The sequence below is a fragment of the Solanum lycopersicum genome, chromosome 7, assembly GCF_036512215.1.
Source record: "Solanum lycopersicum chromosome 7, SLM_r2.1".
NCBI classification, from domain to species: domain Eukaryota; kingdom Viridiplantae; phylum Streptophyta; class Magnoliopsida; order Solanales; family Solanaceae; genus Solanum; species Solanum lycopersicum.
Genome location: NC_090806.1, coordinates 69,505,675 through 69,526,297, shown reverse-complemented (window position 1 = coordinate 69,526,297; position 20,623 = coordinate 69,505,675). Strand labels below are relative to the sequence as shown.

Below are 20,623 nucleotides of genomic sequence, written 5' to 3'. Positions count from 1 at the left end.
AGACAATGGCATTCAAGGCAGGCACGACAAGGCCGGGAGGAGGGGGGAGGGGGAAGGGGGTGTTAGTTGTCTCTAGACTGGAATGTTGTAGTTACACTAAGGATGAAACAGCACAGCACATATTCAAAATTATTCCAAGGGAAATGCTGAGCATATATTAAGAACAGAAGTTCTAATTAACTACAAGGTACTGAAGTAAAACAAGTCTTCAACAGACAAAAAGTTAATTAGTTCAGAGCATTTTAAGCATTCACAAGATAAAATGGATAAACACCACATTCATAAAATCCTTAGTGTTCACTTATCCTTTTAGACTTGCTCCTAATCGCGCTATAAGTTATTCGAGAACCATTCACAAAAGCTTAGAAGAAAGCTCTGCTGCCATAGAACACCCTTGAGCTAGTGCTCTTGGGCGTCTGCGATGTCTGATCTGAACTCGAATTATCAGAACTGGTTGTCCCATTTTCAATGTCCAGCGGAAGCTTCATCTTTGCCAATGACTCAGTAAATTGCTGCATACTTTTCATGTACATATCCACAATATCCTGTTGCACAACCTTCTGCTCTGGCTCAATGACCACTGGCTTTGGAAATGCACTGGGTGGCTTGCTTTCCGATATGTTGCTCTCAGCATTTCCAACATTATTTTTACCTGTGGGACATTCTTTAGAAGCTGATGCATATTCTTCCTCTGGCGACTTGGAAGCTCCTTGGGTCTCGGAGGACTGAGAGCTTGCGGGATGCAAAACTGTTGGAGAGTCAATGGTTGATATGCTGCTAGGAGGCGAATCACGCTTAGGATATTGGTGGAAATTAGTAGCCTCACTTGGAACATTTTCCATATGGACATCGACTTCTAGACTGAGCTGGTTTTCCGTATCAGAAGAGACCAAGCTATCCGAGCTTTGAGAATCTGGATTACTGCTTGGCATATTGAAGTACTCGGAGACCATGAGATTATTCTCATTTACAATCTTAGGATCTGGGAACTCAATTTTGTCAAACTCATTTGGAAGGGACTCACGTGCTTCGCCGTCTGTCCGAGATGCATCAGTTTCTAATATGGGAAAAGCAGGAATTTCAATAACTTCAGGTGAAGTTCCATTGTAAGAAAGGGACAAGTGCACAAATCCTGCTGGGGAGTGAAAGAGATCAGTCGACGAAAGAGAGAACTCTTTTTCTAGCTTTCCATTTTTCATGAGGATTTCAGATAAGGGGACTAGTGCAAATCCCAACAATTGGTCTTCCAAATAATTCCTCACCCTGCTCATCATCCATATCTCACATTTAACAGAACATTTTATCGTACGAACATTGAGCTTTAGATTTTCGTTGAAGACTGGACTTTTCCCACCGCCATTAATGGTTTGAGTGGAGACTGCACTTTCAGGATCACTTGTAAGGCAAAGTTTTGCATAAACATCTTGTTTATGGTAAATGCAGATGTTGTGGATATCTCTAGCCTGATGTACGTACACGTCGAGAACACCAATGAAGTCCTCCATGTTGCAGATTTCAACATCCTCTCTATGAGCAGAAATTCCCCGGGATAGACCAGAAGCGTTCTTGCTGAAAAATTCATTGCTTTGCTTCTCAGAGTCCGCGAAAACGGAGGAACTCTTAAATGGTGACACAACAGACTGTGGAGAATCCATGAAGCTGACCACAAATATAACCTAAGAAAATCGAAGGATAAGATCAATATCAGATATCACATCGGCTAATACTGAACACATAGCTATGAACAAAAACTGAATGATCTCCACAAATTAAATAGCTTATAACAGAGGAACGGCTAGTAATTGAAGGAGTAGAAATATATTTGTTTAACACAAACTTGTTTTGGAGCACACAACAACTATACTGGAGTTCCCAACGAATGGTCTCTCCACACTATATGTCACAGCCCAAACCCATGATACGTATTGTCCACTTTGACCCTACAGACCTTATGGATTTGTCCCTTGGGCTATGCAATCATCGAGCCAAAATGTGTACGTATCTCTCATTTCAATGTGGAATTTACCTATTGTGTAACATGCTCCATCAAACAAGAACTAGAAGCTTTATTTAAAGTGAAACCTTAACGAATAAACTCGTTAACCTAACTCAGATACATATTAGGACCAAGTGACAATTATTCAGAGCTCATAAATGATAACATGGCAAATAAAGGATCAAAGATAACAACAAGATCATGTCAAGAAGAAGAACAATTCCACACATGTACAATTCATTACAGAAAGAAGTAAATGGAAACAAAAATGAAATCTTTTTCCTCGAATAGAACAAAAATAACCCTGAAGTGAAAGATTGAGATTGGAGCATCATGTTAATTGATTTTAAGATGAAGAATAATATAGCATAGAAGGCAGAAACAGTCAAAATCAGGAAATATACCGAAATTATGCTAAAGAATCAAAAGAATAACCTCCTAAAAAAAATAGAAGCCAAGTGCACAAAGCATCCTAAGAGGTGTGATGTAGACAGTCTACCCTGCTACAATCATCACTCGTTATTCCACCACTCAAACACTTATAGGTCACACTGATACAACTTTACCGTTGCTCCAAGCTAGTCAACTAGTTAACTCAATCTATTCTCCTATTTTCAAAAAGAATTCAGCTTTACTCATACCAAACTGAAAAAAAGCTAAAAGGAAGGAGAGACAAAACCCCAAAACACACCAAAAAGAATCACTTCAAAACTCAGGTTCCCTCCTTAAAGAAACAAATCACACAGCTCTGATCCTAAAAATAAACAGAACCCCATAAAGTATTAACTAATCCAGCACCTCTGAGAAGCAAATAAAGATAACAATCTTTAACTTCCAATCCTACCAAAGGGTTAAACTTAACTCAGACACCAAAGATAAAATAAATAAACCTACAAACAGAACCCCCATAAAGTACTAACCATTCAGCACCTCAGAAAAGCAAATAAAGCTACAATCTTTAACTTCCTCACAAAGTGTTAAAACTAAACTCAGACACCAAAGATAAAGTATATAAACCTACAAGTGTTTTAACTGTGCAGCACCCATGAGAATGCATAAAGCCACAATCTTTACCTTTCCCCTTAACTATTCAACTTAAATCCTGCACCAAATCTACATGAACAAAGCTACAATCTTTAACCCCTTTTCCCCTTCAAGACAAAAAAAAAACACAAAACACACCTCAAAATCAAGAACAGAAAACAGTCTCAACTCAGAAACTAAACAAGCAAAAAACAGAACAAAGTCAAAGAATAACAACATAAACAACTAAAAGTCCAAGAACCCAATTCTTTACCAACAGACTGAGTCTCTGATTATCAAGCCAAAAATCTACCCAAAAGAGTGATCTTTTATGGAAAATGAAGAAAACCCAACTCTTAAAACGAAGCAAAGGATGAGAATAATTGTGATTTGCAGAGAATAAAATCAACAAGAATGATGATAGTGGATTTGGAAGTTTGTCAGAAAGTCCCCTAAATATTTGTGCTCTAATTTTGTACTATCTGTTGGAATTTTATACTAATTTTTGTAGATTAGTATTAGGATTTGTTTTGCATTTTTTAATACAAAAAGTTGAGTATTAGCCCCACAGTAGACGCCGACCCATTGCCATTGGCTCACTACTCCAATCAATGAATGGACTTTTTAGTGCGTTTAAACAGTTGGTGTCTGCACATTGGAGCGTGTCTACTACCTGCAAATTTCTTGGGATGTGACAACGTTACATCGTCGAAGATCTATCGAAAATAATATTTTTATATCCATTTATAGAATTGGTTAGATATTTTTTTCTTGAATTGATTAATCAAGCTTAACATATCGATAACTTTTTAAATTGTGAAAACAATCTCTTGAATGATATTTTCGTATTCTTTATGGATGGAAACAAAGGTCTTTCGTAAAAATGATGAAAGTTTAAAAATAAGTTTCTAAAATTTTATAAAATTAAATTTATTGGTAGATTTCATTCAGATAATTTTTAGTTTAAATTTTGAACAAAAAATATTGTATGTGTACTCGTACGTCCATATAGACTATGTCATCTCGTTAATTATATATATCTGCTTCAATTTGGAATAAGTTACAGAGAACATAAATAGAAGTTTTTATCAAAATTTAAACGCATAATGCATAAACATGATTCTTAACTTGATGTCATTTGACAATTAAGACCCTTAACTTTAGATATGCACAAATAGACACTTAAAATTGTATAATATTGAACAAACTGACACATTCGTTCTACACGACACCCTACATGAAAATTTTGTATCCTACATGGCGTCCTACGTGTATCACGCCATGTAGGATACATGTGTCTACTTGCTCAATTTTGTACAAGTTTAAGTTTCTACCTGTGCACATCCAAAATTAAGGATCATAGTTACCAAACGACGTCAAGTTAAGAATCATATCTATGTATAAAGTCAAATTTAAATAAAAAATATTTAATAGAAATATTTTATCATGTGTTCAATTGAAATAATTTGTAGTTTGATATTTAAACGAAATTTACTTCACAAGCTTAAAGGTAATAAAAGCACATATAGGAATTTAACTTTCTATATAACTCTGATTAACGTTTAGCATAAATACAAAAATAGTGTGTCAACACTATTGAATTTAACGAAATATGTAAATTCAAGTATATAGTAATCTTATGGATATTCTCACACTTTTTACATACAATATACTTTCATCAATGAGTCAACTTTAACATTTATATTAAAAAAAAAAAAAAAACTTTAAACAAATCAAATTCACATTCATCCAAGAAACTTTAAAAACTTTGTAAACATCAATTTATTTTAAAATATCAAATCCAAAAAATGAAACATTGGAAGAGGAATCTTGAAACAATAATTTTCATCATTTTCAATAAATATGGACGTAGAAAAATTTAGCATAAGATTACGAAAATGTAACCAAATTTTCTCCTTTTTTTTTTTTTTGTCAAAATATATGACGTTTCCACATGACTTATTTTTTAGTATGACACTTTTTGGTGAAGAAAAAAGACAAAAGGATAAGGTTCATATAAAAGGGGAAAAAAACGTCACGGGTGACCATATTCTATATTTTTGTAAAACTTGTATTCATTTGTTTTTCAAATCATGATCACCAAAGTTTGAGATAAAATAATATTTTGCTTAAATTAGATTTTTAAAAATTGTCTTTAAATATTTATTTGGTTATAGATTTTGATAATTCTCCTTTTAGAAATTCGTTCACTAGTAAAAATTTAAAAAAAAAAAACAAAAACAAATTCAAGTAGAATATACGTGTGAAGCGTAATTTTAAAATTTATGATCAAATAAGAGTTTAGATATATTGAGTTCGAACCATGAAAAAAAATATTCTTTTCAAACTAATCATTATGAATAATTTTTATTTACTAAAGTACTTCACTCCTCGAAGTGAATTTGGATTAATAAGATGATATGCAAATTTTAATAATCAACTCAAACTCTATGTTAATGTTAAAATTTTGGTTCAATATATATATATAAAAAAAAACTATAATTAGATTTCGAAACTCAAAAAGAAAACTAATAAATTTATAATTATAAATCATAAATTGTAACTAAAAACATGATTATAAAAGTTAAAAATGAATATGAAATATCGAACTAAAAAAATTGAATTTTTTTTCCCTTAGTGGAGCCCAATGAAAAAATTATCATAGTTTCTCCGCTAATTGAGGTTTTTTTATTCATTAAAGAGCATACATCTTTTTTTTAAAATTATTTTTTGTTTAGTATAATTTGCCACATAATTCAAAGTATTAGGCCTACTACCCCAATAATCCAAAAGCTAAAAGCTAAAGTGATAATTTAAATATGGGGTCACCAAAAGTTGGATCTTTTTATAAAATTTATTGGTCCACTTGAATTTTATATAAAATCATATAAAGATCAAATTGGACTTTTTTTGCTCATATCTTCTTCATCTTTTCTAGAATTTTTCAACGGTTATTTATTTTAGAATTACGATTCTAAATACTTTAATCAATTAGTTTATAAGAATTTGCATAAAATATTAAGTGTATAAGTTTATATATTTATTACTAAATATACATGTATTATATACATGATTAATGTATAAGTTATATATATATTTTAACCATATTAATAAAATTAATTATCAAACGATATATATTTATAACTTTCTCTTTGAATTAATAAAGTGAGATTAGTGAGAAATTACGGTGAGGAGATATTTTTTTTTTAAAAAAAAGTTGAAAGTATTTTCTCATTATTATTTATCTTTTTTCCCATATGATTATGTCCCATTCAAAACTATTATCACTTTTTCCGATTTTAACAATTTATCTTTAGTTTAACAATTAAGGTTAAGACAAAAGAAAATTAAATAGTAGAATGGTGTATTTAAATTTTAATCACTTTTAATTAGAGGTTTTTGATTGCAACTCCAAAACATTTCTCCTTTAATGATCAGTATGGAAAACCTAATCATGTTAACTAGACTTTCACAAAACATAAAAGTCACATTGATATATTTTACGGTTATAATTTGCATAATTACGCTTCATAGCAAATTTTATATTTGCTATAGAGCTTTTAATTTGTATAATTTGCTAGAAATCTCCACTTTAATATGAATTGTTTAGTTTTGTATAATTTCATTTATACATTATAATTTGTATGATAAGATCGATATTTGTATAATTATAATTGCATAGGATGAAAATATATGCATTAGTATATACACTTTTCTCTCGTTTTATACAAACACAAATGAATTTTTTATATTTTATATCGAAATGTATAAAATGGCTAATTGTATACCTAACCAGCTGACCAAAAAAAAAAGATGTTTGTTGTGGCTTACAATTAAAATAAACTATGACCATAACATTTAAGTTGAATTAATAATTTACTATTTCATACAATTTTTCTTATTAAAAAAATGAACATTTATGATTAAAATGATTTCAATACTTCATTACTAAGAAATGTTATGAACAAATAAATAAATTTCATCTATTTATAATTAGAAATTACGTTTTCATATCCCAAAATAATATATTATTTGAATCTGAATCAATCAAATTAATCGAATTCAAATGATTATGGCAAAAAAATCTTGATACTTCCACATAAAGTGCCCAATTTGATGACTTCATCCATAAAATATGTTTGACACTTGTTGTTTCATTTTTATAGTGCCACTGTTAGGTACATTTTATTTAAAATGGTGCAATTTTGACTTTGTTGCCCCTCAACCCCCCCCCCCCCCTAATCAATTACAACCCCCAACCAACATTATCTCCCATAATTATCTTTCTTTTTCTAATTATTATTAATGTCATTAGCATACACTAACACATGCATAAATAAAGTGATTATGTCATAGAGTAAAATAAAAATAATAATATTTGAATTATAATTACCAATAGTAGTTTATCTTGCATTATGCTTTCATGGTATTGATTTAATTTAACTCATTTGTTATTTATTCAAACAAAAAAAAAATTCAAATCGTTTCTACTATTATTTTTTCTTCTCCAAATTTTAAAGTTTTGAAATAACATAACCTAACTTCAAATTTGAGATATGAATTTAAAATGCTTTTGAACTTTAGATTACAAAGTGAAACTTTAAACACAAAGATCTATAGTTTAATTCTGAACGATTGAATTTTAGAACTTTTTATACTTCCGACTATTCCTTAAATAGAGGTCCTAAAATTGTCTATTAGTGCAATTCTCCCTCCAAAATCCGTAAATTTCACAAACAACAACTTTTTCGTCTTTACAATTAAAAAATAGCCACTATCACGGAGCTGAAACTTCGAGACATTGTCATGGAAACTTAAACTCGATGACATTGACTATTTTTAAAAAGGGAAAATTACATTGGATGACAAACATTCATAGCTAATTATATTATAGGGGTATAGTTTAATTTATTTACCTTATATAGTTATAGTTTATTTTTGTTTGCTATATTTAATGGGGTCCACAACCTATTATATAACCAATGGTATAAAAACATTATTTTCTAATTTTGTATATACACAAAACAATTTTCTCTCTCCTTTTCACATTCCAAATTTTTCTTCTACATTTAATACTTCAGCTATCCGGTTTGAAATTCAAATTTTTGTCCAAAATTAGATTACTCCCTCCCGAAGTTGAAGTTCCCTCCCGAAGTTGAAGTCAATTTCGTAAGTACTCCTTAATTTTAGTTGTTTACCTCTTCTTCTTTTTTTTTACTTATTCAAAATTTGTATATGTGTTCTGTTTATTATTTTTTTCATATATTTTGATGAAATAATCGATTTGTTGTTCTTGATAGATCTAAAATTGGTCACACAATGAATGAATCATCTTCATCTTTGAGGATTACCAGAGGTATTCCTTTGCATGTCAATGTTGTTGACATTTTACCATCGTTTTCAATGAGGTTAACTCAAGATTTTGGGTTTGATGTAGGGTCATTGGGAAAATCAAATCAAATTATACAAGAACAAACAATGGAAGAGCTTAGATCAAAGAAAAAAAACGACCCTACGGCAGTTCAACAAATTATTAACAATGCCAAAGCTAGATGCATTAAAATAGTACAAGGAAGAAGAAAGAGGAAAGCTATAAACATTGAATCAGAGGAAAAATGCTTCTGAAGTTGTCGGATCTGAAGAACATAATATTCATGAGGTACTGTATTAAAACACAAAGTTAGATACAATTTTTTGGTTAATTAGATGTCAATATACAAAAAATATTACTTAAATATTGTATATAGTATAATTGCATGTTTAGTAATTATATATAGTATATTGCATAGTTATGTTATTTTTGTTTTTTGTATATATATACAAAAAAGTAATTGGACTTAGTTATACAGATGAATTTTTTTTATATATGATTAGAATTTGTATATTCTATTAGTTATATACAAATTATTGAAGTTAGTATATATTAAGTTTATATACATATACAAAAATTGATATGTACATGTCTGTTTTAATAGCTGATAGTAGGGAATTGTATATTAAAGGCTCATTATTTTTTTTATATACATATGTACACAAAGTAATTGGATTTAGTTATATAGATGGGAAAATATCATATGCGATTATAATTTGTATATTGTAGTAGTTATATACAAATTATTGAAGTTAGTATATATTAACTTTATATATTATTGAAGTTTAACTAATATATTCATGTACATATATAAATATACAAAAAAGGTAAGTTCATATATATATATATACAGTTTTTTTTTTTGAATTTGGATGTTTAGCTTAAAAAAAGGGACGTTTTCCTAAAATTGTGGCATTATCTAAATTTATTGTTAGCATATTTAACGCTTTAGTTACAAACCACTTTTTAAAATATAATTGTATAAATAAAAAAAAATTATATACAAAATTAAAGATACCTAAAATAATTAAACTATACCCATATAAAGTAATTAGGTAAATTATATCCATATAATGTTATTTAATCTAATAAGTTTGCCATATATGAAATTTTCCCTTTTAAAAAGTGGTTAGTTAACGCTATTTCTAAGTCCATCAAGTCTTAAAGGGCCTTACTTTACATAGGTCTTGGCCCAACATCTATATAAGGCCCAAAACAAAATCCTACAATTGAAAATATAGAGTAATTAAGAGGATAAATTGGTCAATTTTATCTCTCAATTTGAATATTTAAAATCTCAATCAAGTAACGGTCATATTTCTTCACAATATACATCTTTTAACGTCTCTCAAATCCCCAAATCTCATCATTCAAATTCTTCCTCTCTCCCATTTTTCTCTTTCTCCTCCTCCGAAGTCCGCCGGAAAAATAAACGCTCTTTCTTAGTTCAGAAATGTCAGAAAACAGATTCTTAGGCAACATTTCTGCGTCTTCGTTCCGAAATCTACTTCCAAAATCAGTTTCAACTAAGAAAAAGTTGAGTTCAAGTAGATTTAAGCATAAAATGAACAGTGAAAATGTTGCTCCTATAGATCCCAACGTTCAGATCAGTGATCCACCGTTGTTACCTACGAGTTCGATACTTAAAAAAACCGTCTTGAAGACGATTGATAGTGATGTATCGACAGAACTCACCAGATCTGTTGCACAGGAACAAACATCAGAAGCTCCTGATCCACCAGTTAAGGTAAAATGATAAATCTTTGCTGATTTTAGTTAGGTGGTCGAGGAAAGAGGTGAATTCAGGATATAAACTTAATACTGATATAATTATGGGTTCAAATCTAGTATTTATTGAGATTTCAATAGGGTTTTATGGACTGTGGGTTTGTCTATTTCCTTGTTTTGCTAAATTTCTTCCATTTTTGTTGTGCTTTTTGAGCTATGAATGATCTGTAGTTGCTCTGTATGTTGGGTGTTTGACAGGTTGTTGCAAGGATTAGACCTGCTAATGGTATTGAGAGTGGAACCCAAGCGGTTCGCAAAGCTTCTGATACCTCAGTGTGTGTTGCTGATAGAAAGTTTAACTTTGACATGGTTTTTGGTTCAAATTCGAATCAGGTTGGTAAATTTAACTCCCAAGTTTCTGCCTTTTCAAGCTTTTTTGAATTAATTGTGCTTTTAGATGGTGCTTAGTTCTTTTGGTGTCCACAGTCCTTTTCATGTTAGTTTCTGATGTTCGTAATTAAGGAGGGGGGACTTTGCTTAGAGTTGAGCGATGGAAGACAATAGAGGCAATAGCTTATAGTGACTAGTTAGAATTGATTTAATCGTTGTTACGCTTACATTAGGTCAAATAGAGGTAAGTGAGTGATCTAGACAGAATTATTAATATATAGAGAAGTATTAAATATACCTGAAGAGATCCAAACAGAATTATTAATATATAGAGGGATACATATAGTCCACCCCTACTAGTTTGGATCAAGGCTTCTTTGGTTTCATTAAAAAGGGTCTGATTTGTTGAATGCTGATGTTACAAGGTTCATATAATAGATGGATTTTTCTTATTTAAGCTGTTTTCTCATGATAACAGGAAGATGTATTTCAATCGGTTGGTGCCCCTTTAGTTAAGGATGCATTGGCAGGTTACAACACTTCTCTCTTAGCTTATGGACAGGTTAGTTTTACTTGTAATGTTTCATTTTCATTGTGTCACAATAAATCTGTATCTGATGGCTGAAGTGATTCTTTTGGTGATAGACTGGAAGTGGCAAGACTTATACAATGTGGGGACCTCCTAGTTCCATTGTTGAAGTTCCATCACCTAATGGTCTTCAAGGCATTGTGCCGCGCATTTTTCAGACATTGTTTTCTAGTATACAAAAAGTAAGTTCCTTCTCCATTTAAAAGTTAGAACTGAAGACTGTCAAGACATTTCTGATATTTAGATAATTTCCTTGATTAATCAGGAGCAAGAGAACTCTGAAGGTAAACAGATAAATTACCAGTGTCGTTGCTCGTTCCTAGAGGTATGTATTCTAAATATTTACCCTTGCTCACATATGATGCATACTCGTGCCAAGTCTAATTATGTCACACTTCTTCTTTCCAGATATATGATGAACACATTGGGGATCTACTTGATCCTACACAGAGAAACTTAAAGGTTAGTTGCAAATCTTGGAACACGATATTGTTCTAGGCGCTATTCACTTTATGAAAAAACAGAATGCTGAAGATTCGTCCTTTTTGGTTATTCCAGATAATGGATGATCCAAGAGTTGGATTCTATGTTGAGAACATAACTGAGGAATATGTGTCTACCTACGAGGATGTATCACAAATGTTGATTAAGGTGCACAAACGCTTTTCCTATCATAATACTTTGAACTTTCTAGTAGTTCTGTCAATGCAATAAAATGAGATAAGAATGCTTTAGCTTTCACTTATCTTATTGTTTCTTATTCTTTTGCATTTGAATTGTAGGGTCTTTCAAGTAGAAAAGTTGGATCAACGAGCATCAATTCGAAGAGTTCTAGGTCCCATATTGTTTTTACCTGCGTCATTGAGTCCTGGTGCAAGGTATCTTCCAACTATGAAATCTGGTTTTTTGTGTGTTTTGTCAGGAAGAAATTTTATACATTCATCTTCTTATCTAACCCCGGAGTTCATATTACCGTCTAATTTCTCACTATAAAGTTTTATCGTCATAGTTGAAGACCTTTAATCTTTTCAAGTGTCTAATTAAACAATATTACTTCAGGAGTCCTCATCAACGTGTTTTGGTAGCTCAAAGATGAGCAGAATGAGCCTTGTTGATCTTGCTGGATTTGACAAAAATATACCTGATGATGCCGGTAAACAGCTTGTTAAGGAAGGGAAGTATGTAAAGAAGTCCACATCACTGCTCGGGTATGATTTATGCATACATTTTACTGTTTGTTGTATATTGTAGTTTTTTGTCTTTGCGCTCAAACTTTCTTACATATTATATTGCCAACATTGTTGCCTTAAGTTTCAAAATGTTTGCATTCTCAAAGTGATGCCTTCATGCCGTATGCTAAGCCAAAAGTGTAGGCAGAGGACTTGATGAGTGACTCTAAGGAAGGAGTTAATAGTCTGTTCTGTTCATGAATTAGCTCATAAATGTTAAATCTACTTTAAAAAATGGCCATATTTTCTGTGAAATCTATTTATCATTGATGTATAACACAAGTGTTACTCTAGTTAATTGTTTCTTAAACTGGTGCAGGCATTTGGTTAATGTCCTCTCTGAAAGGAGTCAGTCCAGGAAACTTGAGGATGTTTCGTACAGCAGTTCCACTTTGACTCATTTAATGAGAGAATCACTTGGTGGGAATGCTAAACTCTCCGTCATATGTGCTATCAGCCCAGAAAACAAGTATTTCCCTTTTCAACTCGAGATGCTTCATGCTTTTCAATATTACGGAAATTCTGTTACCTATGACGTGCATGAAAAACTAGCACATTAGATGGTTAAAATTGTAAATGACTTTGGTGTAAGTGAACCTGAATGAGGGTCATATCATCTGGACCAACTTGCATACGTAACATCAGTTTCTTCTCTTTTAAATGTCACTAATTCGAGGAACATTTATGCAGGCATAATAGTGAAACAGTAAGCACTCTGAGATTTGGGAAACGGGTTAAACTCACACCAAATGAGCCATTGGTAAATGAAATAACAGAAGACGATGTTAATGGCCTGAGTGATCAGATTCGCCAATTGAAGGTACTTTCACTTGTCTCACTGGGGCAACTGCTCATCTGATTCGTTTAGAGCATAAACTTTATCTGACTTTATGCTTTTATATTGCTTACAGGAAGAGCTTATAAGAGCTCGGTCAAGTGCAAGCATTTCAGTCGGAAGCAACTATGGATCCTTCAGAGGACCAAATGTACGTGAAAGTTTGAATCAGTTGAGAGTGAGCCTTAACCGTTCACTCATCTTACCTGACATAGATAATGAGCGTGAAGAAGAAGAGGTTCACATAAATGAGGATGATATAAAAGAACTACAGCTCCAGATCAATAACTTACGTGGTTCACGTGGAAATAACTCAAACTCTCTCAAGTATTCATCTGGAGAAAGTGAACACTATCTCAGCTGTTCAGAAGAAAGTGAAGGTGAAGAAATTAACTCAGATGAGATACTGGAGGAGACCCTTGATGATGCTGACCAAGAGATGGAAACGATGCAGCCTGAATACTGTAGCAGCATCTCAATAGGCCCATCCCGCCATTCTGCTGATCTTCCTGGCCCGGTGTTATCTGAGTCCCCAAAGTTTCGGAACATGCAGAGGAAGAGCTTAATTATCTCCGGTGAAGATAATATTCAAAGTTCCTCCAAAAGTTCTGAATTGCCTTCCCTGCCACAGAAACAAGACCTTGTCCAGTCTTCTTTGAGGTCCAGCAGAATATTTCCTGGGCCAACTGAATCCTTGGCTGCCAGTCTACATAGAGGACTAGAGATCATTGATTATCACCAAAGGAATTCCGCATCAAATAAATCTTTGGTTTCCTTCTCTTTTGAACATTTGGCAGTGAACCCAAGCCCAATGTCAAATGGTAAGGCCAATGCTTCTATTCAAACATCATCGGAAGAGGGACAATCTTCTCCTTTTGTAGCCGCTACATTCCTGTGTCCAAAGTGCAAGACGAAAGCAACATCCTCTAGTGTTGTTAAGGATAGCACTGGGACATGGATGGTTTCCATGGAAGGGACAAGTACGGATCAAGTAAGTATGGAAATGGGTGGTTGTCTTTCTTTTATTAGCTAGATCATTCATTGTGAATGTTTAAGTTGAATGTTATTCTACCTTCTTTGGCAGGATTCGGAGAAAGTTTTGTTCCAAGCTCTAGAGAGAGAGAAGCAGCTTGAAAGTGTATGCAAGGATCAAGCAGACAAAATTGAGCAGCTAAACCAACGAGTAAGAGTTCTTTCACTCTAGTAATTTGTTTAAATATGACAGAAAATTACCTCAAGTTTGATATTAATTATGAATCTTGTCCTTGCAGCTAGCCCGCTGTAAGTGCACACAAGAACAGAGTTCTTTAGTTGATTGTGGCAAGGATGTCGTTGATCTCCACGACAATGAGAATCAAGCTTCAATAATCTATCAGAATGGGAGTCAATCACCCAACATCCCAAAGGTGAGCGCCGTTTTTAGCTTTCTTTTGTTAGAGTTGAGATTTTTCCTATTTTTTCTTATTATTTACTTGCGCCTTTTGGTTTGCTTCAGCTCCTGAAATGGGACGATGAAAGTCCTGAGCCTGAAGCTGCAGGAGAGAAGTATGAAACTAAAGAAATTCAGGGCAATGTCGAAAACAGTGGCGGGAAAAAAATGTTTGATATGGCTGAGAGAGAAGCACTACTTAAAGAAATTGGAGGCCTAAGGGCCCAATTGAAGTCAGATGGAGCCTCCACAAACAAATCACTTGAAAGAACCAGATCCTCTTTGTTAGCACAATCAATGCAGCTGAGAAAAAGTGGTGTATATGCTACTACGGGTTCTGGTGAAGAACTTGAGAAGGAAAGAGAAAGATGGACTGAGATGGAAAGTGAGTGGATTTGTCTAACTGATGAGCTTAGAATTGATCTTGAGGCTTATCGCCAGCGTGCAGAAAAGGTGGCAATGGAATTAATGTTGGAGAAGAAATGCACGGATGAGTTGGATGATGCCCTCAAAAGATCCGTCTTTGGGCAAGCCAGAATAATTGAGCATTACGCGGAATTACAGGAGAAGTACAACGACTTAGCTGAGAAGCATAAGTTGATCTTGCAAGGGATACAAGATGTGAAAAATGCTGCAGCAAAAGCAGGAAAGAAAGGCCATGGTGCTCGTTTCGCCAAGTCTCTCGCTGCAGAGCTGTCAGCTTTGAGAGTGGAAAGGGAAAGAGAGAGGGAAATGCTGAAAAAGGAGAATAAAAGCTTGAGAGTTCAACTTAAAGACACTGCTGAAGCTGTTCATGCAGCCGGAGAACTTCTTGTTAGATTGAGAGAAGCGGAGGAAACAGCTTCACTTGCTGAGGTAATTTTGCGTTTAAACATGGACACACACCGGTTTATACGTTAACTCATTGTTTTGATTAAACATTTCTTTACTTCTTTTACAGGAGAACTTTACACAATCAAAGGAAGAGAATGAGAGATTGAAGAAGCAAATAGAGAAGCTGAAGAGAAAACATAAGATGGAGATGATAACAATGAAACAGTATCTTGCTGAAAGCCGATTGCCAGAAGCAGCGTTGAGACCGCCTATTTACAGGCAAGACTCTGATGTAGCAAACAATGACAACAACAACACCATCCAACATTCTGAGTATGATGATGATCAATCATGGAGAGCAGAATTTGGCGCTATTTATCAAGAACACATATGAGCCATGTTTGATTGAACTATGGAAACACGTGAAGACCCTGCTCGGGACTTTGCTGAAAAAAACCTGCTCATCTTGATCACACCTTAGTGTTATTCAGGGATGAATTGGCTGTATTCTTATTGATTTTATCATTCTTTTGAAACTTGATTGACCAGATTTGACATTTGTTGTGAGCTGTTTCTTCAGCTTGTTAATAATAATGCTTATGTATCCTAAAAAGTCATTCAACTTTATGCACAAGTATGTATTCTTTCTATAATGCGAGATGAATTGGACGTCAGCCTGAAGAGCGCTTTACTTAGCGCTAAAAACTAAAATGAAACTTTTTCTTTGATACTTAGAGCAAAATTGAGTAACTTTTCTGCTATAAAAATAGCTTAAGTAATTAACTGCAACAAAATAAAAGTTAAGAGTCAAGTTTTTGTTTGTCCATATTGTCTCGTGGTAATATAGGCAATTTCTGATACAGATATTGAGTAACTTTATTCATTTATATATTAATAATAAGTACGTACTTTAAACATGTGTGATTTTAACTTTCGTTGAGATTCCGAGACCAATAGTTCAACCTTGAAAATGAAATACAAATTGACACTTGCTTAAAGTTTAATATGTTTTTGAGAAATTTGGAGTTAAATATTATGAGTACTGAGCTTAAGAAAGATTTTTTTTTTTGAAATTGACGGAAAAAAATGTGTCAAGATTCAAAGTGGGACCTAAGTATAGAAGCTGAACGGCGTCGTTTTCAGGAGTGACACTCTGTTTTAACAGCACAATTTGGTATTATCCAAAATGAAATCCGCAAAAATATCTTAGAACTTTTAGATTGACAAAACTTAGGGTTTAGCATTTGGAAATTGAGAATGGCGACGCCGACGACCTCACCGAACTCTGAATCCGATTCCGACGTTGAAACAAGTCCGGTGGCGAACCCGTCACCCGGACAGAATCCTCAATTCACCTCTGATGCGTTAACCACTGCGATTCCGTCTACTCCAGTCGTATGCCTCCTTAGGTTCGCCGGTGACTCTGCTGCTGGAGCCTTCATGGGATCCATTTTCGGATACGGTAATTGTTTATGCAATTTTCTCCCTTAATCTGTCTATTATCGACGAGTTAATAGTTTGAATTTGGTTAGTTTGTTAGTTCAGCTGGATTTTTTGTGGAAATAGCTGAAATGAGTTACTTCTGATTGTTATTTTCGTTTGTTTTCTATACGGAGTTATCTAGAACTTATTCTTTTGTTGTTTTATGCATTTTCCTCCGCCAATATGTCTATTGTCGACTCGTTAATAGGTGCAATTTGGTTAGTTTGTTAGTTCAGCTGAATTTTTTGTGGAATAGTTGAAATGAGTTACTTCTGATTGTTAATTTTGGGATTGTGTTCTCTACGGAGTTATATGAAGCTTATGTTTTGTTGTTTTATGCATTTGACAACCGATGTCTTTTACCAGTTGTAGATATTCGTAGTAGAATTGTGTATCAACCTGTTACCTGTGTAGTGCTGCAGCTGACCTGATATAGCAGTTTTATGTTCACCTTCACCAGTTTGTTTGTTGGAGTCTCACAGTCTCTCGGGAGACGAATCTGTGCTTTTGCAAATTATTATATTTGGCTCTATTGCTATAGTCTGTTTCTCACTCTTGTATGATTGTTGGGGGGTGTACATGAACTATAGTTGTGTATATTAGTACATTATGAGTGTGACAGGAGGTGAAGGCTTCTCTGAATTCGACTACTGATTTCTCGTATCTTCTTCATCCTTTATTTTGTTTGATGACTCACTACAATAACTGAGTTGTGCGTTATCCTTTTATGGTAACCTCTAGTTTCTCCAAGTGTAATGAGCGTCAACCGCCCTATATTTTGAAGTTGTTTGTTATTTCTTCTGTTTGTTTGTCTAGTCCATATTTCCTTTAACAAATAACATCCTTCTGTTGCTACTGCCGACCTTGCATTTCGGGGAACCCTTCTTTCAATACTTTGCTTCTATAAGATTAAATAGCTTCTGGGGATCATAAATGGAATTCTTTGAGTGCAAGGGAAACATTATAAGTTGGTGATGTGCTCAATTTTGCTCAATGTGCTGTTTCAGGCTCAGGATTAATAAAGAAGAAAGGTTTTAAAGGATCCTTTGGGGAAGCAGGAGCTTCGGCAAAGGTATTTCAATCTTTGATCAATGCCTTAATGATATTTTTGGCAAACTACAGTATAACCACTGTTACTGCTTCCCTCTTTTAATATGTCTAATTGTGACTTGGTTCATTTCCCCTTTCTGTTGTCTAGACTTTTGCAGTTTTATCAGGAGTTCATAGTTTAGTTGTCTGTTTCTTGAAGAGAATACGGGGAAAAGATGATGGTATGACACACACTTTGAACAGCCAGATTCGGAAACATCTTTTATTTTCATTGACTTTCTCTTCTTTCTACAGTTATCAATGCTGGAGTAGCTGGATGTTGCACTGGTCTTGCCCTAAGTTTTCCAGGTACTTCCAACATTTCCCACTTCATAACATAATTATCAGGACTATACCCTCCATTTTTGATTCTCAATTCCTTGAAGTCTTCTTAATTGCCATCTTACGCATTGATTAAAATGATGTTAGTACCCAATCAAGTGTAGATAGAAACAAGTACTGTCATGGTTACACATGTTTGCTGTGTTAGTGTGCCCCTTCAAACCTGAATAAAGCCATGAAGTCTAATTGTATTCATTTGATAATTGTGCAAATGGTGTAAACTTCTGTGATTATTATCGTTAGCTTAGTGTCTTCTCTAACTATCATTGTCAGTCCCAAACCTACAGTCCTTCTTTGCGGCAATATCTGAATTGGTTGGGAGAAAGTAGCATACGACTTACATGACAAATTTAAGGAGGTTTTCAGGTAGTTGTGTGGTGGTTATGGGGCATGTCATGGAAAAATTGTGCTTAACTCATTTTTTAAGAGCACAATTTAGCCTGCTAGAGCTAATAAGACCTACACTTGATGCATAAATGGAGAATTTTTAGGGCTGCAAATAATAGCTTCGGATTCTGGTTAAATAAGGTGGGAATCTGGGAGATATAAAGATGTTACCAGTCTCACCCCCATAATGAATTGGAAAAATGTGTTCGGATTAAGAGAATATGAAAGCAAGGATGTGAAAAAGTAAAGATGAGCAGGAAGGGGTGGGTGTTACAACTGTGTCTTTCCAACATGTAGATTTTTTCCAGCATGTCATTATCGTACCCATGACTAAACTCAAAAAGCAAATAGCTAGATTGGGTGATATTCATGTATTTCAACAATGTCGTGAAGTGCATATAAGTTTCAGTTATGAATTTAAATTCTCCTTATCTGCTTTATAGAAGCATCTTTCTTTGTTTTCTTTGAGTTCTTGCTTCTTGTTAAATTATATGCAAGTTCATGAAGTGCTGCTCATAGTAAGGTTTCTAATTTTCTATATTCGAAATTCTTAACCTCATTCTCGTTTAACTTGTCTAGTCATTTTTCTCTCCTCATTCAATTGATTGCGCTAGAATGTTTGTCATTCCTTATAGTGAACTAGAGTTATAATTAGTCTTTCTTTGTTGATGATGCGTCTCAGGTGCACCTCAGGCTCTACTACAGAGTTGTCTCACCTTTGGGGCATTTTCTTTCATCATCGAAGGTCTTAACAAGCAGCAACCTGCATTAGCTCTTACATCTCACATGAATGTCAACAGTAGACAGCAATTTGGTGTGCTTGCTCCTTTATCTCTACCTCTACCAAATGAGCTCAAGGAATCCTTTTCATTCTTCTGCCAGTCCCTTAAAAATCGTCGACATGGCTCCCGTTAGATAGTGAAGAAATGCAAAAAAATGTCGTTTTCAACCATTTGGCACTATTATCAAGTTTTGTAAATTGTAATCGACTTACCTTTATCCTGCTTTAAGAGTGATAATTCTTGCTGTGTCTCTTTTATTAATACAAAACAATTTTGCAAGGGACTATAATTTTCTCCTTGAAGGTTCATATCCATTTTCATGGTGAATTGTTTCTTAGGCTTGTGATGTTGAAAGAGTACCCCGTTAATTTACCCTAGTGGTACTCTTGTTCCTCGACTTATCTGCATTTGGTGTTTACACAAATCGAAGTATGTTTAAAAATTAGAGTGAAAGATTACTCAAAATCTGGCATATCACTTGAAATGCTTAGTATTGGACCTGAAAATTATAATGCATGCTGCCTGAATATTGGAGTTCGGAGCTTAAAGGGTATAAAATATTAACATAAATATCAAAACGGTATATAAAATTTTATATTAATCAAAACGGCAAAATCGCTAGATCAACAGTGATTTAATCCACCGGAAAAAGTAAAATCGCTGCTACTGTAGCGATTTTGCAAAATGTGATTTTTTTTTTAAAAAAAAAATTAAATCGCTACCTAGGCAGCGATTTTCAATTTTGTTTTTAAAAAAATGACATGTAGGACATGTGTGTCTATTTGTTCAACTTTATACAAGTTTAAATGTCTACTTGTGCACACCCAAAGTTGAAGGACATAAATGTAATTCGAAACCAAGTTAAAGAACATATTTATGTATTACGTCTAATTAAAAAGTGGTGTCATAATCAGTAATTAATACCCATGAAACATAACAAAAAGATCTTTTCTTGGCTTCAATTTCTTAATTTGGCATCTTTTCAGAAATATACTATGACGAGTGATTGAATGTATATATGATACAACACGTCTTACCCTTAAAATTATTTTAATTTTGTGAGCCTCTAATCCCAAATTAACGAAAGCATATAAGAATAAAATAGGAAAAGATGTCTACATTTCTATTTCCAAAATAA

At 33.5% G+C, this 20,623-nt stretch overlaps 3 protein-coding genes across 3 annotated transcripts; 2 read left to right on the top strand and 1 right to left on the bottom strand.

Moving 5' to 3' along the window:
• Positions 1 to 129: 129 nt before the first annotated feature.
• LOC101254920 (uncharacterized) lies at positions 130 to 3,729 on the bottom strand. The gene is made up of 2 exons (XM_010325988.4): positions 3,294 to 3,729; positions 130 to 1,676 (listed from the first exon to the last, which is right to left on the bottom strand). Exon 2 carries the CDS (start codon positions 1,653 to 1,655, stop codon positions 363 to 365), a length of 1,293 nt encoding a protein of 430 aa, XP_010324290.2. The 5' UTR covers positions 1,656 to 1,676; positions 3,294 to 3,729; the 3' UTR covers positions 130 to 362.
• Positions 3,730 to 9,831: 6,102 nt separating this feature from the next.
• Positions 9,832 to 16,030, top strand: TKR (kinesin related protein). Its single transcript, NM_001247497.1, is given in 16 exon segments — positions 9,832 to 10,137; positions 10,377 to 10,511; positions 10,987 to 11,070; positions 11,154 to 11,279; positions 11,363 to 11,422; positions 11,506 to 11,559; positions 11,656 to 11,748; positions 11,880 to 11,975; positions 12,157 to 12,305; positions 12,646 to 12,795; positions 13,017 to 13,146; positions 13,238 to 14,152; positions 14,246 to 14,344; positions 14,433 to 14,567; positions 14,657 to 15,445; positions 15,531 to 16,030. Coding segments are annotated over 16 exon segments (3,576 nt in total). The 5' UTR covers positions 9,832 to 9,843; the 3' UTR covers positions 15,798 to 16,030.
• Positions 16,031 to 16,410: 380 nt separating this feature from the next.
• On the top strand, positions 16,411 to 19,768 carry LOC101256690 (chloroplastic import inner membrane translocase subunit TIM22-2). Its single transcript, XM_004244014.5, has 5 exons — positions 16,411 to 16,865; positions 17,893 to 17,957; positions 18,084 to 18,156; positions 18,230 to 18,283; positions 19,386 to 19,768. Exons 1-5 carry the CDS (start codon positions 16,661 to 16,663, stop codon positions 19,616 to 19,618), a joined length of 630 nt encoding a protein of 209 aa, XP_004244062.1. The 5' UTR covers positions 16,411 to 16,660; the 3' UTR covers positions 19,619 to 19,768.
• The last annotated feature ends 855 nt before the right edge of the window (positions 19,769 to 20,623 follow it).

What these genes read in the sequence shown, in the direction of transcription:
- LOC101256690 (XM_004244014.5), top strand. Translation starts at nt 16,661, where the DNA reads ATGGCGACGCCGACGACCTCACCGAACTCTGAATCCGATTCCGACGTT. An exon ending in AAGCAGGAGCTTCGGCAAAG is followed by an intron (nt 17,958 to 18,083) that starts GTATTTCAATCT and finishes TCTGTTGTCTAG; the next exon opens with ACTTTTGCAGTTTTATCAGG. An exon ending in AATACGGGGAAAAGATGATG is followed by an intron (nt 18,157 to 18,229) that starts GTATGACACACA and finishes TTCTTTCTACAG; the next exon opens with TTATCAATGCTGGAGTAGCT.
- LOC101254920 (XM_010325988.4), bottom strand. Translation starts at nt 1,655, where the DNA reads ATGGATTCTCCACAGTCTGTTGTGTCACCATTTAAGAGTTCCTCCGTT.